General features: G+C 51.0%; 2 protein-coding genes across 4 annotated transcripts in view; one reads left to right on the top strand and one right to left on the bottom strand.

Moving 5' to 3' along the window:
* Positions 1 to 7,054, bottom strand: part of LOC144152821 (longistatin-like) — a 108,537-nt gene extending 101,483 nt beyond the window's left edge. The window contains exon 1 of one of the 2 annotated variants that reach the window (XM_077684300.1): positions 6,450 to 7,054. Coding sequence is in view for 1 of the 2 variants with exons in the window: in XM_077684297.1 (XP_077540423.1) it covers positions 4,350 to 4,405 (56 nt within the window). In the remaining variant the exon portion in view is untranslated. Of the gene's footprint in view, positions 1 to 4,349; positions 4,440 to 6,449 lie in introns of those variants that run through there. The other variant, XM_077684297.1, reaches the window with a different exon arrangement.
* Positions 1 to 14,875, top strand: part of LOC144152820 (sodium- and chloride-dependent GABA transporter 1-like) — a 53,236-nt gene that overhangs the window by 24,570 nt on the left and 13,791 nt on the right. The window contains exons 1-2 of one of the 2 annotated variants that reach the window (XM_077684295.1): positions 13,742 to 13,816; positions 14,059 to 14,214. In XM_077684295.1, coding sequence (XP_077540421.1) covers positions 13,757 to 13,816; positions 14,059 to 14,214 — 216 coding nt within the window. In that variant the 5' untranslated portion in view covers positions 13,742 to 13,756. Of the gene's footprint in view, positions 1 to 13,741; positions 13,817 to 14,058; positions 14,215 to 14,875 lie in introns of those variants that run through there. The other variant, XM_077684296.1, reaches the window with a different exon arrangement.

Here is a 14,875-nt window from a genome sequence, read left to right as displayed (position 1 = left end):
CTGTCGAGCGTCTCGTGCGGGCACATGCATACACTGCCCCCTCCCCTCCGCCACCGCACACTTTCGGATACGGCTGGCTCGCGCCGCCTCGGCCAACCGCCCTCCCCTCCCAATGCGGCGACGCTCTCCTCCTTGGCTTTCTTTCACTCGTCGGTCTTCCCATCGTTCGCTCGCTCACGACGACGGCGACGCGGCTCAGCCCAGATACGGGCGACAACGGGCGGCGCCCTAAAATGAAGAGGAACCGAAATCGCTATCTCTGGATCTCTCCTTGCACGTGCAAGCGTAAAGCGCGAGACACATGGGCGGCTGGTGCATGCGATTACCATGCGACTGATCGTTACGACGGTCACCACGACTAGTCGGACGCGTGAATTTGAGACACACGGTCCAATGCGCGCGTGCGATGCGTCGTCGGCGCCGCTCCGCCCACTGTTTTAGCTCCATGGTTGCGTCCCAGTTCAGGCGCACTCAGGCCGATTTAGATATTTGCAAGAGAAATCCGAGCAGGAAAACAACACATTTATCAACTTGAAGTGAAAAGGAATTGTGCTATTACGTTATACGTTGCATTATAAATGCAGAGCATTTTAGTAACTCACGATGTCACCCGCGTTGGCGTCCGTAGTCCGCATCACTACGTAGTACGCACCCTACACTATATAAAGAAATAATACCTTCCGGCGCCAGGTTTCGATCCCACGACTCTGCGGGCGGAACGCAAGGTACACGGCACTTTACCGACTGCTCCACGGAGCTGACACAGAATGGAAGGTTACGCACGCGCCTTATATCCTTGACTCATTCAACCGTCGGCCACAGGTGCGCCCTCTCCCCCGCGTCCTCCTCGCCTTCTCTCCGCTCGCAACACCCTCTCTCGCCGCGTTCGGTTCGCGTTCATGTGGTGGCGCGATTTCGGCGCTATAACACTCTCTCGCGAAGGGCATTGGATTGGATTGGATTGGATTGGCTTGGCTTGGCTTGGCTTGGCTTGGATTGGGTTGGATTAAAGTGGATTGTGTTGGATTGTGTTGCGTCATAGCCGCGCCACGTTGCGTCGTAGCCTCTCCACGTTGCGTAATAGCCGCGGCAGGGGGTTCACGGCACGTTTCACGTTTCACCATCGACTTCATCGACAACGTCTACGCTGCAAGACAACAATTACAACAACAACAACCAATACGTAATCCATAAGACTTGCAGGCACGCCTCCCGCAGAAATGCTCTGCATTTGATCGTGCCCCTCGCGAGGGGGATGTTTTTATACGTTCAGTACAGCGGTGTGGGAACCTAACACCCATGATTCCGCTTGTCCATGCCATGGGTACCGCTGGCAACTTGTGTCTACCGGGTGGAGAGCGCACGGGTAGGCGGCGGAGGTGGCGGAGAGCTGCTCCCCACAAATTACTCAGAAGTGCCACTGGCGCCTCCTCGGGGCTTTAAAAGGAACTTTCTCAGGGATGACACCTTCGGGCTCTCATTGGCTGTGACCGTACGGCGTTCGCAACGATGGCACGACTGCATCTGGTTTGCAGTCGCACGTCTTGAGCTTCCTCCGACCAGCGAACGAGGCCAAGACCGGTCCTAACGATCAGTCGTAACGATCAGTCGCATGCGAATCGCATCCACCAGTCGTCCATGTGTCTCGCGCTTAAGTGTCCTGCCCGTGAAATCGGCGATGCAGCGTCTGAAGCCGCACTCGAGCCACGGCGCGCGAGAAAAACGCAAGTCTGCGGCCGGCCACGGCACGTGCAGATAACACCGCAACGGGAGCGATAGAGGAGAACGCTTCCCGTATTTTCCGGTGTATAACATGGTTGCGCAAAGGTTGATGCGCAGTAGAGGAAAAGACCGACGTGGGGTAGTGACGGCCGACTGTAGCCCTCACGCTTTTAAATCTAACGTTGTCAACTGGTATGGCGTTGCTTGGCATGTCGTAATGGTCAACTGGAAGGTTACGTTAAGGGGTCTCGTCAACTGCGGTAACCACCGGAAGAAGTACTCACTGTACTGAACGTGCTTCAAACCGCAGGTACCAGTTGACATCATAGGACCTCATAGCTAAACGTTCGGCTTATGTACCGGCGTTATGCCACACAGCTGACAGCTGCTGGTTTTATTCTAGCAAAGTCATAGATACCAACAGAGCAGAACGTACCCGCAGTTGGATACTGCACAATCAATCAATCAATCAATCGACAGCTTACACTACAGCTGTAGAAATCTTACACTTACAATCTTACAATCGACAGCTTACACTACAGCTGTAGAGAAGTAGAAATCTGAAGCCTAGCTATACGCACAGTAAAGCACATGCCCGACACACACTGGGAAATACATTCTAAGCCGGAACGCATGCTGCTTTTGTACATGCATATTCCGTGTTAGGCCAGCCAAACCGTCTAATCAAAGCATTTGCATTTATTAAACATTCGCCGATGCGCCTGCGTGCAACCCGCGTTCACGCAGGGAAGCGTATACTCTCTCCGTCGCGCGCACGCACGCACGCACGCGTGCGTGCAAGGAAGACAAAAAGTACAGGGATTGTTTTCGGTGCGCGGTCTAGTCCACTGTACAAGATAAAGCTCAAGGAATGCGAATTATGTCGCGCGCAACGGTCTCTTACATGCAATTAATGTACGAGGGACGAATAAGGATGCAGAATGGAATTATTTTTTACGTCTGATGCCAGAAGTCAACGTAGACATGCACACATTGACGCTCAAAAAATTTAGTGTCGTCCCAATCTGTAAAGGTGAATGACCAGCGGAGCTGGTTATCATGAAACTTCGCACAACAAAAACGGTGACAAAAAAAAAAAAAAAGACAGACGGACAAGCGCTTGTCCGCATCTATTCTTGGCCCCGTTTGTGCAGCGCAGTTTCACGATGAATCAATTCCAACTAGGTCAACTCGCTGAGATGCTGGAGCTGTTTGTGGGTTATTGGTTGGTCGCAAACTCCCGCTCAAACCGCGCATTCGCGCCGGGGAAGCGCTCAGTGCGGTTGTATCCACGTCGACGCTTTGCATTTCCCGCCTCTCACAGTATTGGGGTGACGACCGGCATCGCGCCTATGCTTGGGCCGGCCGCGGCCCGATCGTCGTCGGTGGTCTCCTTCGACCTCGTTCACTGCCACTGGCGCCTATAGTTTTCTTAATGATTAGGCTTCACTGTGAAACGCACAATGGGAGAAAGCCAGCTACAAAGGCCGAGGTTACATTGATCTTTTTAAAGTCGATTGATTGTGCCGACGCAACGCAGGCGATGAGGCGCGCGGTAGTGGAGGGCTCCGTATTAATTTTGACAACCTGGGGATCTTTAACGTGCGCCGAAATCTCGAACACGCGGGCGTTTTTGCTTTTTGCCTCCATCAGAAAAGCAGCCGCCGCGGTCGGGAATCGAACCCGCGTCCTCGTGCTCAGCAGCAGAACGCCTTAGCCACCGAGCCACAGCGGCGGGTGGCTCATTTAGTCGCTTGGCTTATTTCCTAGGGGGATATTGTTTCATAAAACCGTTTTGTTCACCGGCAACAAAACTTCCCAGTTTTTGCCCAAGTAACACGTCGCTAGAAAAAAAGCGGTGAAGATAGCTTATCATTAGAACACCAAGTCACACGGAGTTTTCTCTTACGTAGAAGGGTTCGGAGCACATGTTCTGGAGATGATTGGTCCATAGCGTACATGTCTTCAAAGATCACAATTACAATAATGTTGTTCATTTCTTGCGCACGTGCGCATGCGCGTTTCGCCGAAATTCGGCCATTGTTGAGAAACAAGGAGACAAAAAAAAAAAAAAGAGCCACCCTTTGGCGTCACATTCTGCACTTCCGGTAGACGGGTGCACTTCCGTTAGCGGAATTGCTCTTCCGTTAGCGAAACTGGCTCACAAGGCCCAGTGAGCCGGTTTCCCTCTTTTCTTTATGCCCAAGATATACGACCGCATCCCTTGGCGCCCTCCCGGCCTTTGTTTGTAAAAAGAAAAACATGGTGATACAGCGCGCCGTAACCGTGCTGAAGCTGGCGTCACTCAAGAGCTCTGGCGTCACATCTAGCAACGTCGCGATGGCCCCGCGATGCCCTGCTAAAACGGGCTTGCTGCTGTTTGGCGCTGGCGCGTACACGTAATGCGTCGGGTTTCATTTCTGGGGGCGTTCGTCCCAGGCGCAGTGCGTGTCATTCTGATTCGCGCTGCCATTTCAGCAGCAGCTTTAAAGAGAAACGTTCTTTAAACGTTCTCATTTTACAGAGAAGCTGTTATCTTATCGTTAGTATTTTTAGGTGAGTAAGTAAACAAGATGAAAAAAAAAAAATCAAGCCAGAAAGATAAAGAACGCGCCACAGACGCTCACCTGCCGTTCATGGTCAAAGAGGACACCTCCCCATCGGCCTGCCCGGGGAAGACCATGGGAACATCTGAAACGCCAAAGCTTCAAGGCTACGCCACCAACACACGCACAGCCATCGGCCGATCACGTGGACACCGCCGTCCGGCATGAAGCCATCCACAGCTTCGCCGTTCATTCACTTTGTATAAGGTGATTCCAATTCGAAGGTTTTGTGCAATTTAGGTTAGACGCCGCATTTATTCAGTTCCCCGAAGCATTATTCGCACGTCGTAACCACTGAATTTTCCGAATGGTCCCCCTTTGTGCCCAACAGCCACCGTTATCAACCGAGCACGGTGGTACGGAAGGATCTTCAGGTTTTCAAACCATTGCCGTTTTTTTTTTAAATACCACAAAAACGTGTCATTCTTGGCATTTCGGAGAGAGGTTAAGGTCATCTCAACCTTTTCTGGGGACGAGGTGCGAGCTCAGCTTTCCAGTACATTGAACTGATTTGGGGCAACTGAGGGAGGTGAACAACGTATACGCTTGCTCCCTAACTATAATGACACCCTCTCTGCTCCCGCTTGCCGCCTGTGACAATAACATCTCGAGTAGAGCGATGCCGCAGCGTTCATTTAATCCACTTGGCGTGGGATCATTTAGAGGGGCTCACTTGGCAGCTGCGGCAGTCCGCAGAGCAGCTTGGCACTGCCACGCTAAACATAGAGCCGCGTCGACTTAAAGAGATTCACAGAAAACAACAACAAGAACAACACGTAAAACCGGCCGCAAATATATGCGATGAGTAGAGCCGCGCTCTGACGCTGCGTGAAAAGCGCCTGGCTCGGTCTCTCCACAGCGCCAATGAGGGGCCCCGGGCGTCGGCCCCGGCCCGGTGCGCGGGAGAGTGAAACGCGGCGCCGCTGAGCCGCCTCGCATGGGGACCGAACCCGTTGGCTGCGCTCCCCGTCCGCGGCGGTTACCTCCTTCGCTGGTAGCTGCCGTATTTTCAGGCCACAGCCTCTTGTGCCTCATCGTTGTGGGAGCGAACGTCCCGTCGTTCTACAGCGTCCTTGAGCGAACCATTGTACAAAAAACTCCTCCTCCTTCGGAAGAGAAAAGCGCACCAGGCGTTCCACAGCACGGGCCGTTCCATAGCGCGCATTTAACTCGGCAGTAACGAGAAGTGACTTGCCAAGCCCGTTCACCGCCCACGAAGCTACTGGAAAAGCGCATCCGAATGAGTGAACGCACAAGCAGCTAAGCTAATTAAGCTGCCTGAGACAAACCCAATTTGCATGGGCGCAAATATAGTGGTTTCTGGTAAAATAGTCACGCTGGAAGAGAAAGAAAGATATGCCGACGGTGCGCGTGGATGTGGAACAAGAAGAATGTGAAACAGAGTAAATCAATTCGTCTTAAGGATTGATTTTTTTTCTTTCCGGAGCAATTGAAACGCTGGCGCGAAATAGTTCAATGGTGCTTGTTCCGGCAGGCAGCTGCTTTGTTTTAGAGAGCAGCTGTGCTCGTAACATGCTCACCGGGAGTCATTCTGCCTTCCCCGTCCTTTTTTTATATTTTTTCCTGTCGTATCTAGGCAATGAGAAAACCGCAGCACACCTGCGTGTACTGCGCGTTCGGGGCAGACGAATACAACGTTACTTTAGTGGCTTGCGGCGTCTTTATAGATCGCGGGCGTCGGCCCAAGTTCGCGCACGTTTACCTGGAGTGCGTCGTTTACGGGCTGGTTCATAGCTACTGCGGCATTTTTTTCACTGGATACACTGGTAACATTATTACTCTTTTTTTTTTTTGGGGGGGGGGGGGGGGGAGGGTTAAAACGCACGAAGTGGGTGGATGCAAAATTTGATATTTCTACCTAATTCGCGCGTAGAAATGATCCTGCGCTGTGTACAGCCATACTTGAGAGCAGATATTCAGCCCTTCTTTCTACGCGAAGTTGGCTGCTGTGAGGCACTCAGTTTTACACCGAGGGTGCTGCGCCAGCAGTGACAGTTGAAGCTAAGGCTGTTGAATTGCTCGAGTTCAGCTCGGGTCAGCCGAACGCTACAGGCGCAGATAGCACAGGCGCGAATCAATGCGATGTGCCAGACATCTCACCGGGCAAGCGAGCACCACGAAGGTCGATGACAACCGGCCAGAACGATAGCCTTTGAGATTGGCCGTGTATTCCACCATCTGAAATCGGATGCACCCGAAATTTCAATGGTCTTTCGGCAGTTGTTGCCTCTTCCAGATGAGGTTGTCTAACGAGCGAACGAGACCATCTTTATCACAGAAGTTGACTTACGCCAAGCTAAAACTGGCGACGTTTAATCGTCATCATCATCGCTATTATTGCCCGCTCTTCACATTAATGACGACTAAAACGGCGAAGGGTAGTAGAATAATAGTAGCAGTGCCACTTTCTTTAACACTGGGTTTCAGGGTAGACGGGTGGCGGAGGCTCAAAAGGCCCCCGCGACGTCCGAGGCTCTGGCGGTGACGGTTTCTTGGGTTGTGTACACCTCTACCCTCATAAGATGCGTAGAATGACTAGGTGGAAAGTGCTTCCCTCGTAATAGGGTAGTGCATCAACCTGCGGAATGGCCCCCATCGTTCCAGTTCTGTAACAAGGATCCGCGCCCACTCGTTCGTGACTGAGACGTACTATTATGAGCAATATGAAAGGGAACACAGGAACGCGTAGAAAACACCCTCAGACCCAGCTACGAGTGATACGCAACGGCGGCCGCCGTCGGCGACAAAGTGGAAAGGGGGACGTTGTTCTAACAACTGTGCGTCTTATACACCATTTTCCATAAGCAGCCGGGAAAGGAGGAAAATACTCTCAAACCAGTTCTCTCGGCGGCCGACCAGTGTTGCCTGTGCGCGCTGGGCTGCTAACATCGCTCGGCGCGGTATGCTCCGCTGCGTGTTCTGGGGGTATTTGGCACCGCGTGCTTAGTTTTTGTGGAACTTTCAACTGTTTTAGCCAATACTGCGATGCCGTTCAAGGCGCAAACGTCACTTGGTCAGCACTGCGCGGTGGTGGGTTATTGAACAACCAGAGAAAGTGAGAAACAGTCGCTGACAGCACGCATGTGCACGACACTGCCTGGAGAAAATGCAGTGCGGTTGCGGCGTGTTTTTGCGGCATCGCTTCCCAACACACACCGAGTTGAGATATTGGTGGATGCCGCTGATAAATCGCAACGACTTTGTACCAACGACCAACTCCAGGGTTTGTTGGGTGCACTTGGACGGCAAGCAGACGGGGCAAAATTCATTTATCACACGCAAAGCTGCGGCAGGAAACGGAACCCTCTGAAATGTTAGAAGCAACTTTATCCTTTACCATACAGCATTGATTGATTGGTTGATTGATTAATTGATTCATTATGGTGTTTAACGCCCCGACGCTTCATGGGTGATGAGGCGCGCCGTAGTGGAGGGCTCCGGGTTAATTTTGACCACCTGGGGATTTTTCACGAGCGCCGATACAATACAGCATTACAATAACTTCTGGTTCCATGTAGTCAATTTAAAATACCATATACTGTTTGGTCATTACAGCCGATTGGCATTAAACAATACCCTTTTCATCTAATCTAACCTTTAAAATCACGGCGTTTTGTTTACTTTTTTTCAGGCCAACGCATTACACTGCCAAACGAGATAACTTTCTCCATCGCACACTGCTGGTCGATAGCAGGATAAGCAGGCAGCCCAATGTGGAAACGAAGCTCGAGATACGCGTGAACGCTGCATTTGGAAAATAGCTCAACCTGTTTACAACGCGGTCAAAGGAAAAGCTTCTAATCCTTTTGCGTTGTCACGGAGCTAATTACAATTACAAAACAGTTACTGCTGGTCGCGTAAAGCATTTGTGGTGCAAGCAGCGGTTTCACAAAGGTGGGCTCCGAGCGACAGGCCACATGCGCTGCGCAGAGTTAGGTCAATCGTAACCACGATCATGATCAACCAGAATTAACTCGCCCGAACGTCGACCCTTCTGCTCAACCTTCGAAGAATAGTAATTTGACTGGTTGTGCGGTCGTGTTATTTTTCCGCCCAGGTAATTTCGTTTCGTCAGTAACCGTCATAAATCTAGTTAAGAAAGATTATATTACATTGCAATGTCAATAGCGTAGCAATCGCCTCGTCGAAAGTCCATCGCGAGCACGGATCACAGTGACCCACATATGCTGTGCGCGCTTCGCATTCGACGTCCGCGCTTCCGTAAACATGACTAATTGGTGAACATAACGTGCACGGTGGCATTGAAAACACGTATTTACTCCCCGATATCGATTTCTATGTCATTCGGTGCCATACCGGTACGTTTTCATCGCGGAACTGCGGAGCACCACCGGCACCATCACCACACTGCTACTGCTGCTCGCAAGAGCCGGGATCGGCATTTTACGCTCTGGCAGCAAATGAGGACCTAAAATCCGTCCGCAGATGATGAAAACAAAACAGAACACACACACATACAAACACTGTAACCGCTAACTTAACGCCAAATCACTACGGTTCACTTGGTAATGCACGGGTAAGCACGGGTACCGAGCAGACGCACGGAAAGAACGGAGCACTTAACAGCCCAGCGCGGAAGTTTCGGCGGTCGCTTCATAGACGGCGCTAGCGTCCGGTCAGAAAAAGCAAATGGCGGCGCCCACCTCTAGCAAGGAAAATGGTGTATAGGCTGTCCGAGGATGCCATATTATCGGCGAAATGACGTAGCTGGTGCTTTGTAGAAATGCCAGCGCGGTGGGAGCGCCAACTGTTAGTGGAAGAGCGCCCTCCTTTCCCCCTTCGTTTTTCACAGCGCCATCCGCGTATCGCTCCGAGCCTGTTTCGAGGCTGTTTGCCACGCGTTCCTGTGTTCCCTTTCATATCTCAAAATAGTACATGCCAACACAAGCTGGTGCATTCCTAACGTTTTCGAATAGCTCCTCGGTGAGGCTGCTTTAAAACACGCCAGCTTCACAATTGAGGCTACTGTATAAGCTGCCTATCGGAGGAGTTGCCACCGTCGTTGCCGCTGTCTGAGCCAGTTGGTATGACATGTTCAACTAGCGAAAGAAAAGCGAAAAGGCTCGAAAAATACCACGCGCTGTGCTTACGTGATGTAACGGCGCAAGGATGACGGTAAGAAAAGGAAGCCAACAGGACAAGCGCCTGTCCGCTTGTCCTATGGCCTTCGCTTTCATCCGGTCGTCTTTGCGCTTTTACTCCACAAGTCGGCACCAAATGGCCTAGTGTTCTATTAATGAGTTAGAGATTTCGAAAACAGGCCTTGCTGTTTTCCACCCGACGTCCGACCGTTACGGAGGGACTATACGAAGTACATTACAGCTGTAAAAGTAGTCCTTTCTCCCTGAGTTTAGGTTAGGCCGGCACACTTGCATGCTTTCACGGCCCTTCTTTGGGGTTTGGTGTGTTAAATAAAATGTTCACAATTGCTATACCGTATATGTTCTCACCCATTTACTCGTCAACTTTTAATTACTTGGCTCAGTTGGCGAGATGGCGTAACTAAACGGCGTGACCGGAAGCTGTCCGCAAAATTCCGCCTTCGCAATCTTAGTCCTTTGCTAAATGACACAGGCTCGCCCAAGGCCCGTAATTTGCGCCTGAGGTACAGAAACGCGGCAACAGAAATCGTCGTCTGCGACCACATCTAGCGAGCAGCCCAAAAGCACCGTGTTCGTCAAGGATAGTGGCGTCGTCTTTTGAAAAACACCGGACCATCTCCACTAGCGTGAAATCTAACGAGGTTTCGATGATACGGTTTCGGTGTATGATGTGGTTTCTAAGTTATGATGAAGTGTATAATACGGTTTCGATGCTGAGCGCTCGGCGTCTTAGGCCTTGGCGTTTTTGCCCATGGAGATGAAACCGTTGGGGGTAGAGATATACAGCTTTGCTGTGAAAGTCTCGTGTCTTTGAAGCACGAAGAGTTCTAGCACGAGGCGTTGGAAAACGAGTGTCCCGGTGAAATTTTAGTACCGTTACTACATGAGACGCCGACAGCCCGAGCCCCTAAGGTGCTTCGCCTCTAGAGTGGTGTAGAAGAAGAAATGGACGTGGGCAGGGCATGTAATGCGAAGGCAAGATAACAGAGTGGATCCCTAGAGAAGACAAGCGTGGCAGGGGGCGGCAGAAAGTTAGATGGGCAGATGAGATCAAGAAGTTTGCGGGGATCAGTTTGTCGCAGTTAACACAGGACCGGGATAATTGGAGATTAATGGGAGAGACCTTTGCCCTGCAGTGGGCGTAGAGGCTGGTGATGATTATGATGATGATTTGCAAAACGAAGCACTGCGAACGAAACTTGGCTGAAAGGGCCGGTTGGTCGTCCTGTGATATATCATACACTCAGCAGCTCAAGACTCGGCGAGAAGTGATATGCTCACGCATTTTCATATCACAAGAGAATAAGCTTAGGCGCCCCGTAGTTTTTCGGCGAAATAAATGCCTTCTTGAGCGTCCACTGTGGCTGCAGCAGGCAGAACCTGCAGGTGGCCACTAACGTTGCGCCTGTCGACAGCGCCGAAGGGAGGCTAATGGAAGTGAATCACACCTCTGGAACCCGGCAGTCGTAGTCAACGCCGATGAGTCAACGCCGCGCCGACCGCGCAACCGTTCGTTCCGAAAACCAGCGCCTGCAGCTTGCGCGGCGCGTAGAGGTGTCTGCCCGGGCCTCTGTCACGTGCTAGGTGCGGCGCCGGCTGCGTTTGGTCGGCCGGGTCAATCAATAACACTCCTCCGCGACCTTATGGCGGACTAAGTAGACAACCTGTCGTGACGCCTTCCCTCTAGTTTAATTAATGTGGCACTTTACGCGTACCTCTCTTATTTAGCTCGTTCGCCGGCCGCCCGTCAGAAACGCGGCGGTTATTTAATAATTCGTCTGTCGGGTCTAGATTAGTTCCGTAAACCTGTTCGTAAACCATCAACTGGTGGTTTCATCATGGGGTCGCTTCTTTGTTCTTTTTTCCGCTTCTCTTTGTTTCTTTTTGCCCCGCCCGAGTTTGCTCAACCATGTCTGTGAGTACCGGGTGTACTGCTCGAGAGACATTCGCCAGGTGCAGACGGGCAACTTTCCCCCCTGTCCTTCGTTTTTCCCAGCGAAGCTGTCCCCGCATGCGTTCCAGGTTGGGTACCAGAGCCAGGAAATGTCCGTGTGCAGAAATCCGGGCAGATAGAAAGGGCACGGCGCTGCAGTATCCGAGCTAGGCGAAGCAGAGGGTGAAGTGAGTGTAGCGTCGGCGCTGCGTTAGATCCGCGGGGAGGGTGTGAAGACGAACGCGACACCGCCGCTCCCACCGCAAGTCACGTGGAGCTTGCCGACTGGCAAGACGCAGCAGTTTCCGCGACACTCGTTTGGAATGTGCCTCAGTCAATTCTGTTTTTGTTTCGTGCATGTGTGCAACTCACTGAAACCCAAACAGATTCGTTGGGTAATGGGCCACCGCGTGAATGGAGGCCGATATTTCCTTTTTTTGTATTAATGTAATCGAAACTAAGATGAGAGATCAGCTGTTTTCAGAGCCCGCTTTCGTTACGCGTGGCTAACTTGAATATGAAAATGCCTCATGCGATAAATTTTTCTTCGAATTTTCTATAGCTGGGTCGAACGCACCGAAGCTACACCATGGGCTATTAGGAGCACAGTAGTGGAGGGCTATTAATTTCGATTTCATGGGAACCGTTAACGTGCGCCGAAATCTCGACATACGATTGTTTTCGCTTTTCGGCTCCATCAGAAAAACGTTTTCTGCCTTGGGCTCAGCAGCACAACGCCTTAATTGTCCACCGAGCCACCGCGGCGGTTGAGAGGAGATAAATTTAAGCGTGAAAGGAAAAAAATCCTTAGTAGACTTTTTACACCTCGTCAAAAACCAATCGCGGAAGAAAAAATACTGTACGAAAACAGGGCACTTTTAACAATATCCTCAGCTTAATTTAATTAAATGTCTTTTGGGGACGTTTAATATTAGTTAGCTCTGCATCTCTCACATAACTGGAATTCCACCCAGACTGACGGGAAAATTTTTGGGAGTAACGGATAATAGCGCCGTTTCCAAAATTTTCCCAACTGTGCAATCGCGGCTGGTTGTTCACCTTTTGTGCAATAGCGGGTGTTGGCGCACCGTTAACTGCAGCGTAACGTTGTTGCAAGCGCACCGCACTATGGGAACAGTAACAACAAACACCATCGCACGGCAGACATGCCAACGATGAACGCATACAGAACGAAGCGAAAACGCGAGATCGGCGAGAGCAAACGCGCGGGGCTCCCAGACGGCATCCCCGGCGGCGACCTTGGCCTCCGGTCCGCCGCCTGCGCGGAAGCATGTCGAGCTAGCGCGCGTCATGGTTTCCCTGGCGACGTTAGGGAAGCCGGCGTTAGGGACTGGGTTCCCTAGGCGACGGCGGGAGGGAGCACTTCACGCTCGCCAATGCAGAGTCTGGCAGGAAGGGATGTTTGTGTCCTTGCGGCGCATTTCGACGCGCCCGAAAGTGCGTCATATCGAGTCCGTCGACATTACCACGCCGCGCTGTATTTGATAAGCGCCGAGAATAGTATCACGACCTATTACTAGATTGACATGATTGAGTTAACAGGAACTAACTCCTCCAGCTGCCACTAGCTGCTATCGCATGGAGGTGCTTTTTTCCCCTTTCTTCTTTGCTGCAAAGCCGCTAGCCAGATAGTGGATTTGTAGTTTTTTTACATGCACTATTTGACTCCTTTTCTTTTCTTCTTGACAGCTTTGTGAGGGGTGAGTGGAAATGCTGCCACATTACGACAGAGACAGGTTGAGATTTGTGGGGTGGGGTGATGGCTCTGTCGTAACAACGAAAAGGTCAAACAAGAAATCTAGCCATGGTTTAAAGCGGTTAAACCAAGTTTGTTGAGTAACAGCTCGGTTTTCGTACTGAGAACGTGCAGTGAAAGTGCACACAATTGTACTACAAACTACAAGACAGATCTGCTCAGCGGCATGGACGCACCGTGAATTTGGATGCAGTCAGTGCCTCCTTGTATCATTTTCTGGTAGCAGGCGCCCTTACACTATCCCCCTATCCGCACCCCTCCCCTTGCAATGAACAAGCCATTAGACGGTTTTACTGTGCAACCGCATGAGGCACTGGCTTGACCTTGCCTGAGCTTGAAGGTCAGGTGACCCTACGAGGAACGAGCCACCTTCTATGTTTGCACTTGGAGTCATAGAGCCTATTTTAGAGCCTAAATTGACAAGCAGTTTGGCGGTGCCAAATGTGTAGTATCGTGCGGACCATATTAAAGAATACCTTGTGCAAAACCATTGTTAGCAGTTTCAGATCACAATACTGCTATCGTTTGTTCTCCTTATGTTAGTGGGGAAGAGTGTGAACCACCACTGTCGCCCATGAGCGATGAACAAAGCCACATATCTTTGAGTCGAAGACAATACACCAGGACATGTTCTGTAAGAAAGGAACTGCTGTGGCCAGAAATTGAACTTGTGCCCCTGTGTTCACCAGCCTTAAATTTGCCCCCTCGCCTTCAACCGTTGCATGTGGTGTGTGTTTGGGGTTTGCTAGGTCCCATGGCACACGGCTGCTAATGTTGATACTAAGCTTACAGCATTTATGCTGCCAAAAATGTTCCAAGCTTTGTTTGCGTGGTCATGTTGCTTAGCATTTCTTCTCCCTTTCGAACTGGTTGCAGGACACTGCACACGAGTTGCGTCCAGCGGCTGGCAACATGGAAAAGAAGGCGCCGGAGCCACACGTCTTCACGCTGGCCTGCCTGGGTCGCAGCGGTTCGTGCCGGAAGAAGGGCTCCCCCTTCACAGCCGCCCAGCCAGTGCCCATCTGCAGGCAGGTCAGCAAGTGTCCTTTCGAAAGCAGCACAAACTGTGAGCCTGTGTTCATAGTGTGCGCGTGCAGTGAATATTGCACAACGATATCTGCTTGGTCGGTGCATACAGGAGAAAGATGCCCCACAGTTAATGCGGATATCATTGAAGGAATTCAAATTGATGTTTCTGAACCACGATGCCTTATGGAATAACCTAAGCTCACTCGAAACAAATGCTTGAGATGCAGTGGCATCCAGCGTTGAATTTTGGCACTGACGAATGGCCCCACCCTTTCACAACATGCAAAAAACAAAGAAGAAAAGACAGTTATGGGAGCGGTCCCCACAGGTGAAACATTGTTTTATTTATTTCTCAATCACCAGGTGACTTCAGTTGTTAATGTAGTGTTAAAGAATGTCGACCCTCAAACACCCCTTCATGCTAAATTTGGATGCAAATGATCGAGCACGGTGCTCAAGATTTTTTTTAACGTAGATTCAGTCACGTTGCTACACTTGATAGTTTCCCTGTAAGAGTAGAGTCGCCATAAGTGATGGAGAAAGCTGGGGGGCTGCTTAGTCTCATCTTCGTCATTGTGCTGGCCTTCATGAGCTACGTCAACTACATTTGTGATCGAGGCGATGGCCAGTGTGAACGCGCCGGTCCACTGGAATACCCGTGGCA

The sequence above is a fragment of the Haemaphysalis longicornis genome, unplaced genomic scaffold (assembly GCF_048455015.1).
Source record: "Haemaphysalis longicornis isolate Haplotype H1 unplaced genomic scaffold, Haemaphysalis longicornis Haplotype H1 scaffold_9, whole genome shotgun sequence".
Lineage (NCBI taxonomy): Eukaryota > Metazoa > Arthropoda > Arachnida > Ixodida > Ixodidae > Haemaphysalis > Haemaphysalis longicornis.
Note: the sequence above shows the minus strand (reverse complement) of the source record. Positions and strands in the feature narration are given on the sequence as shown.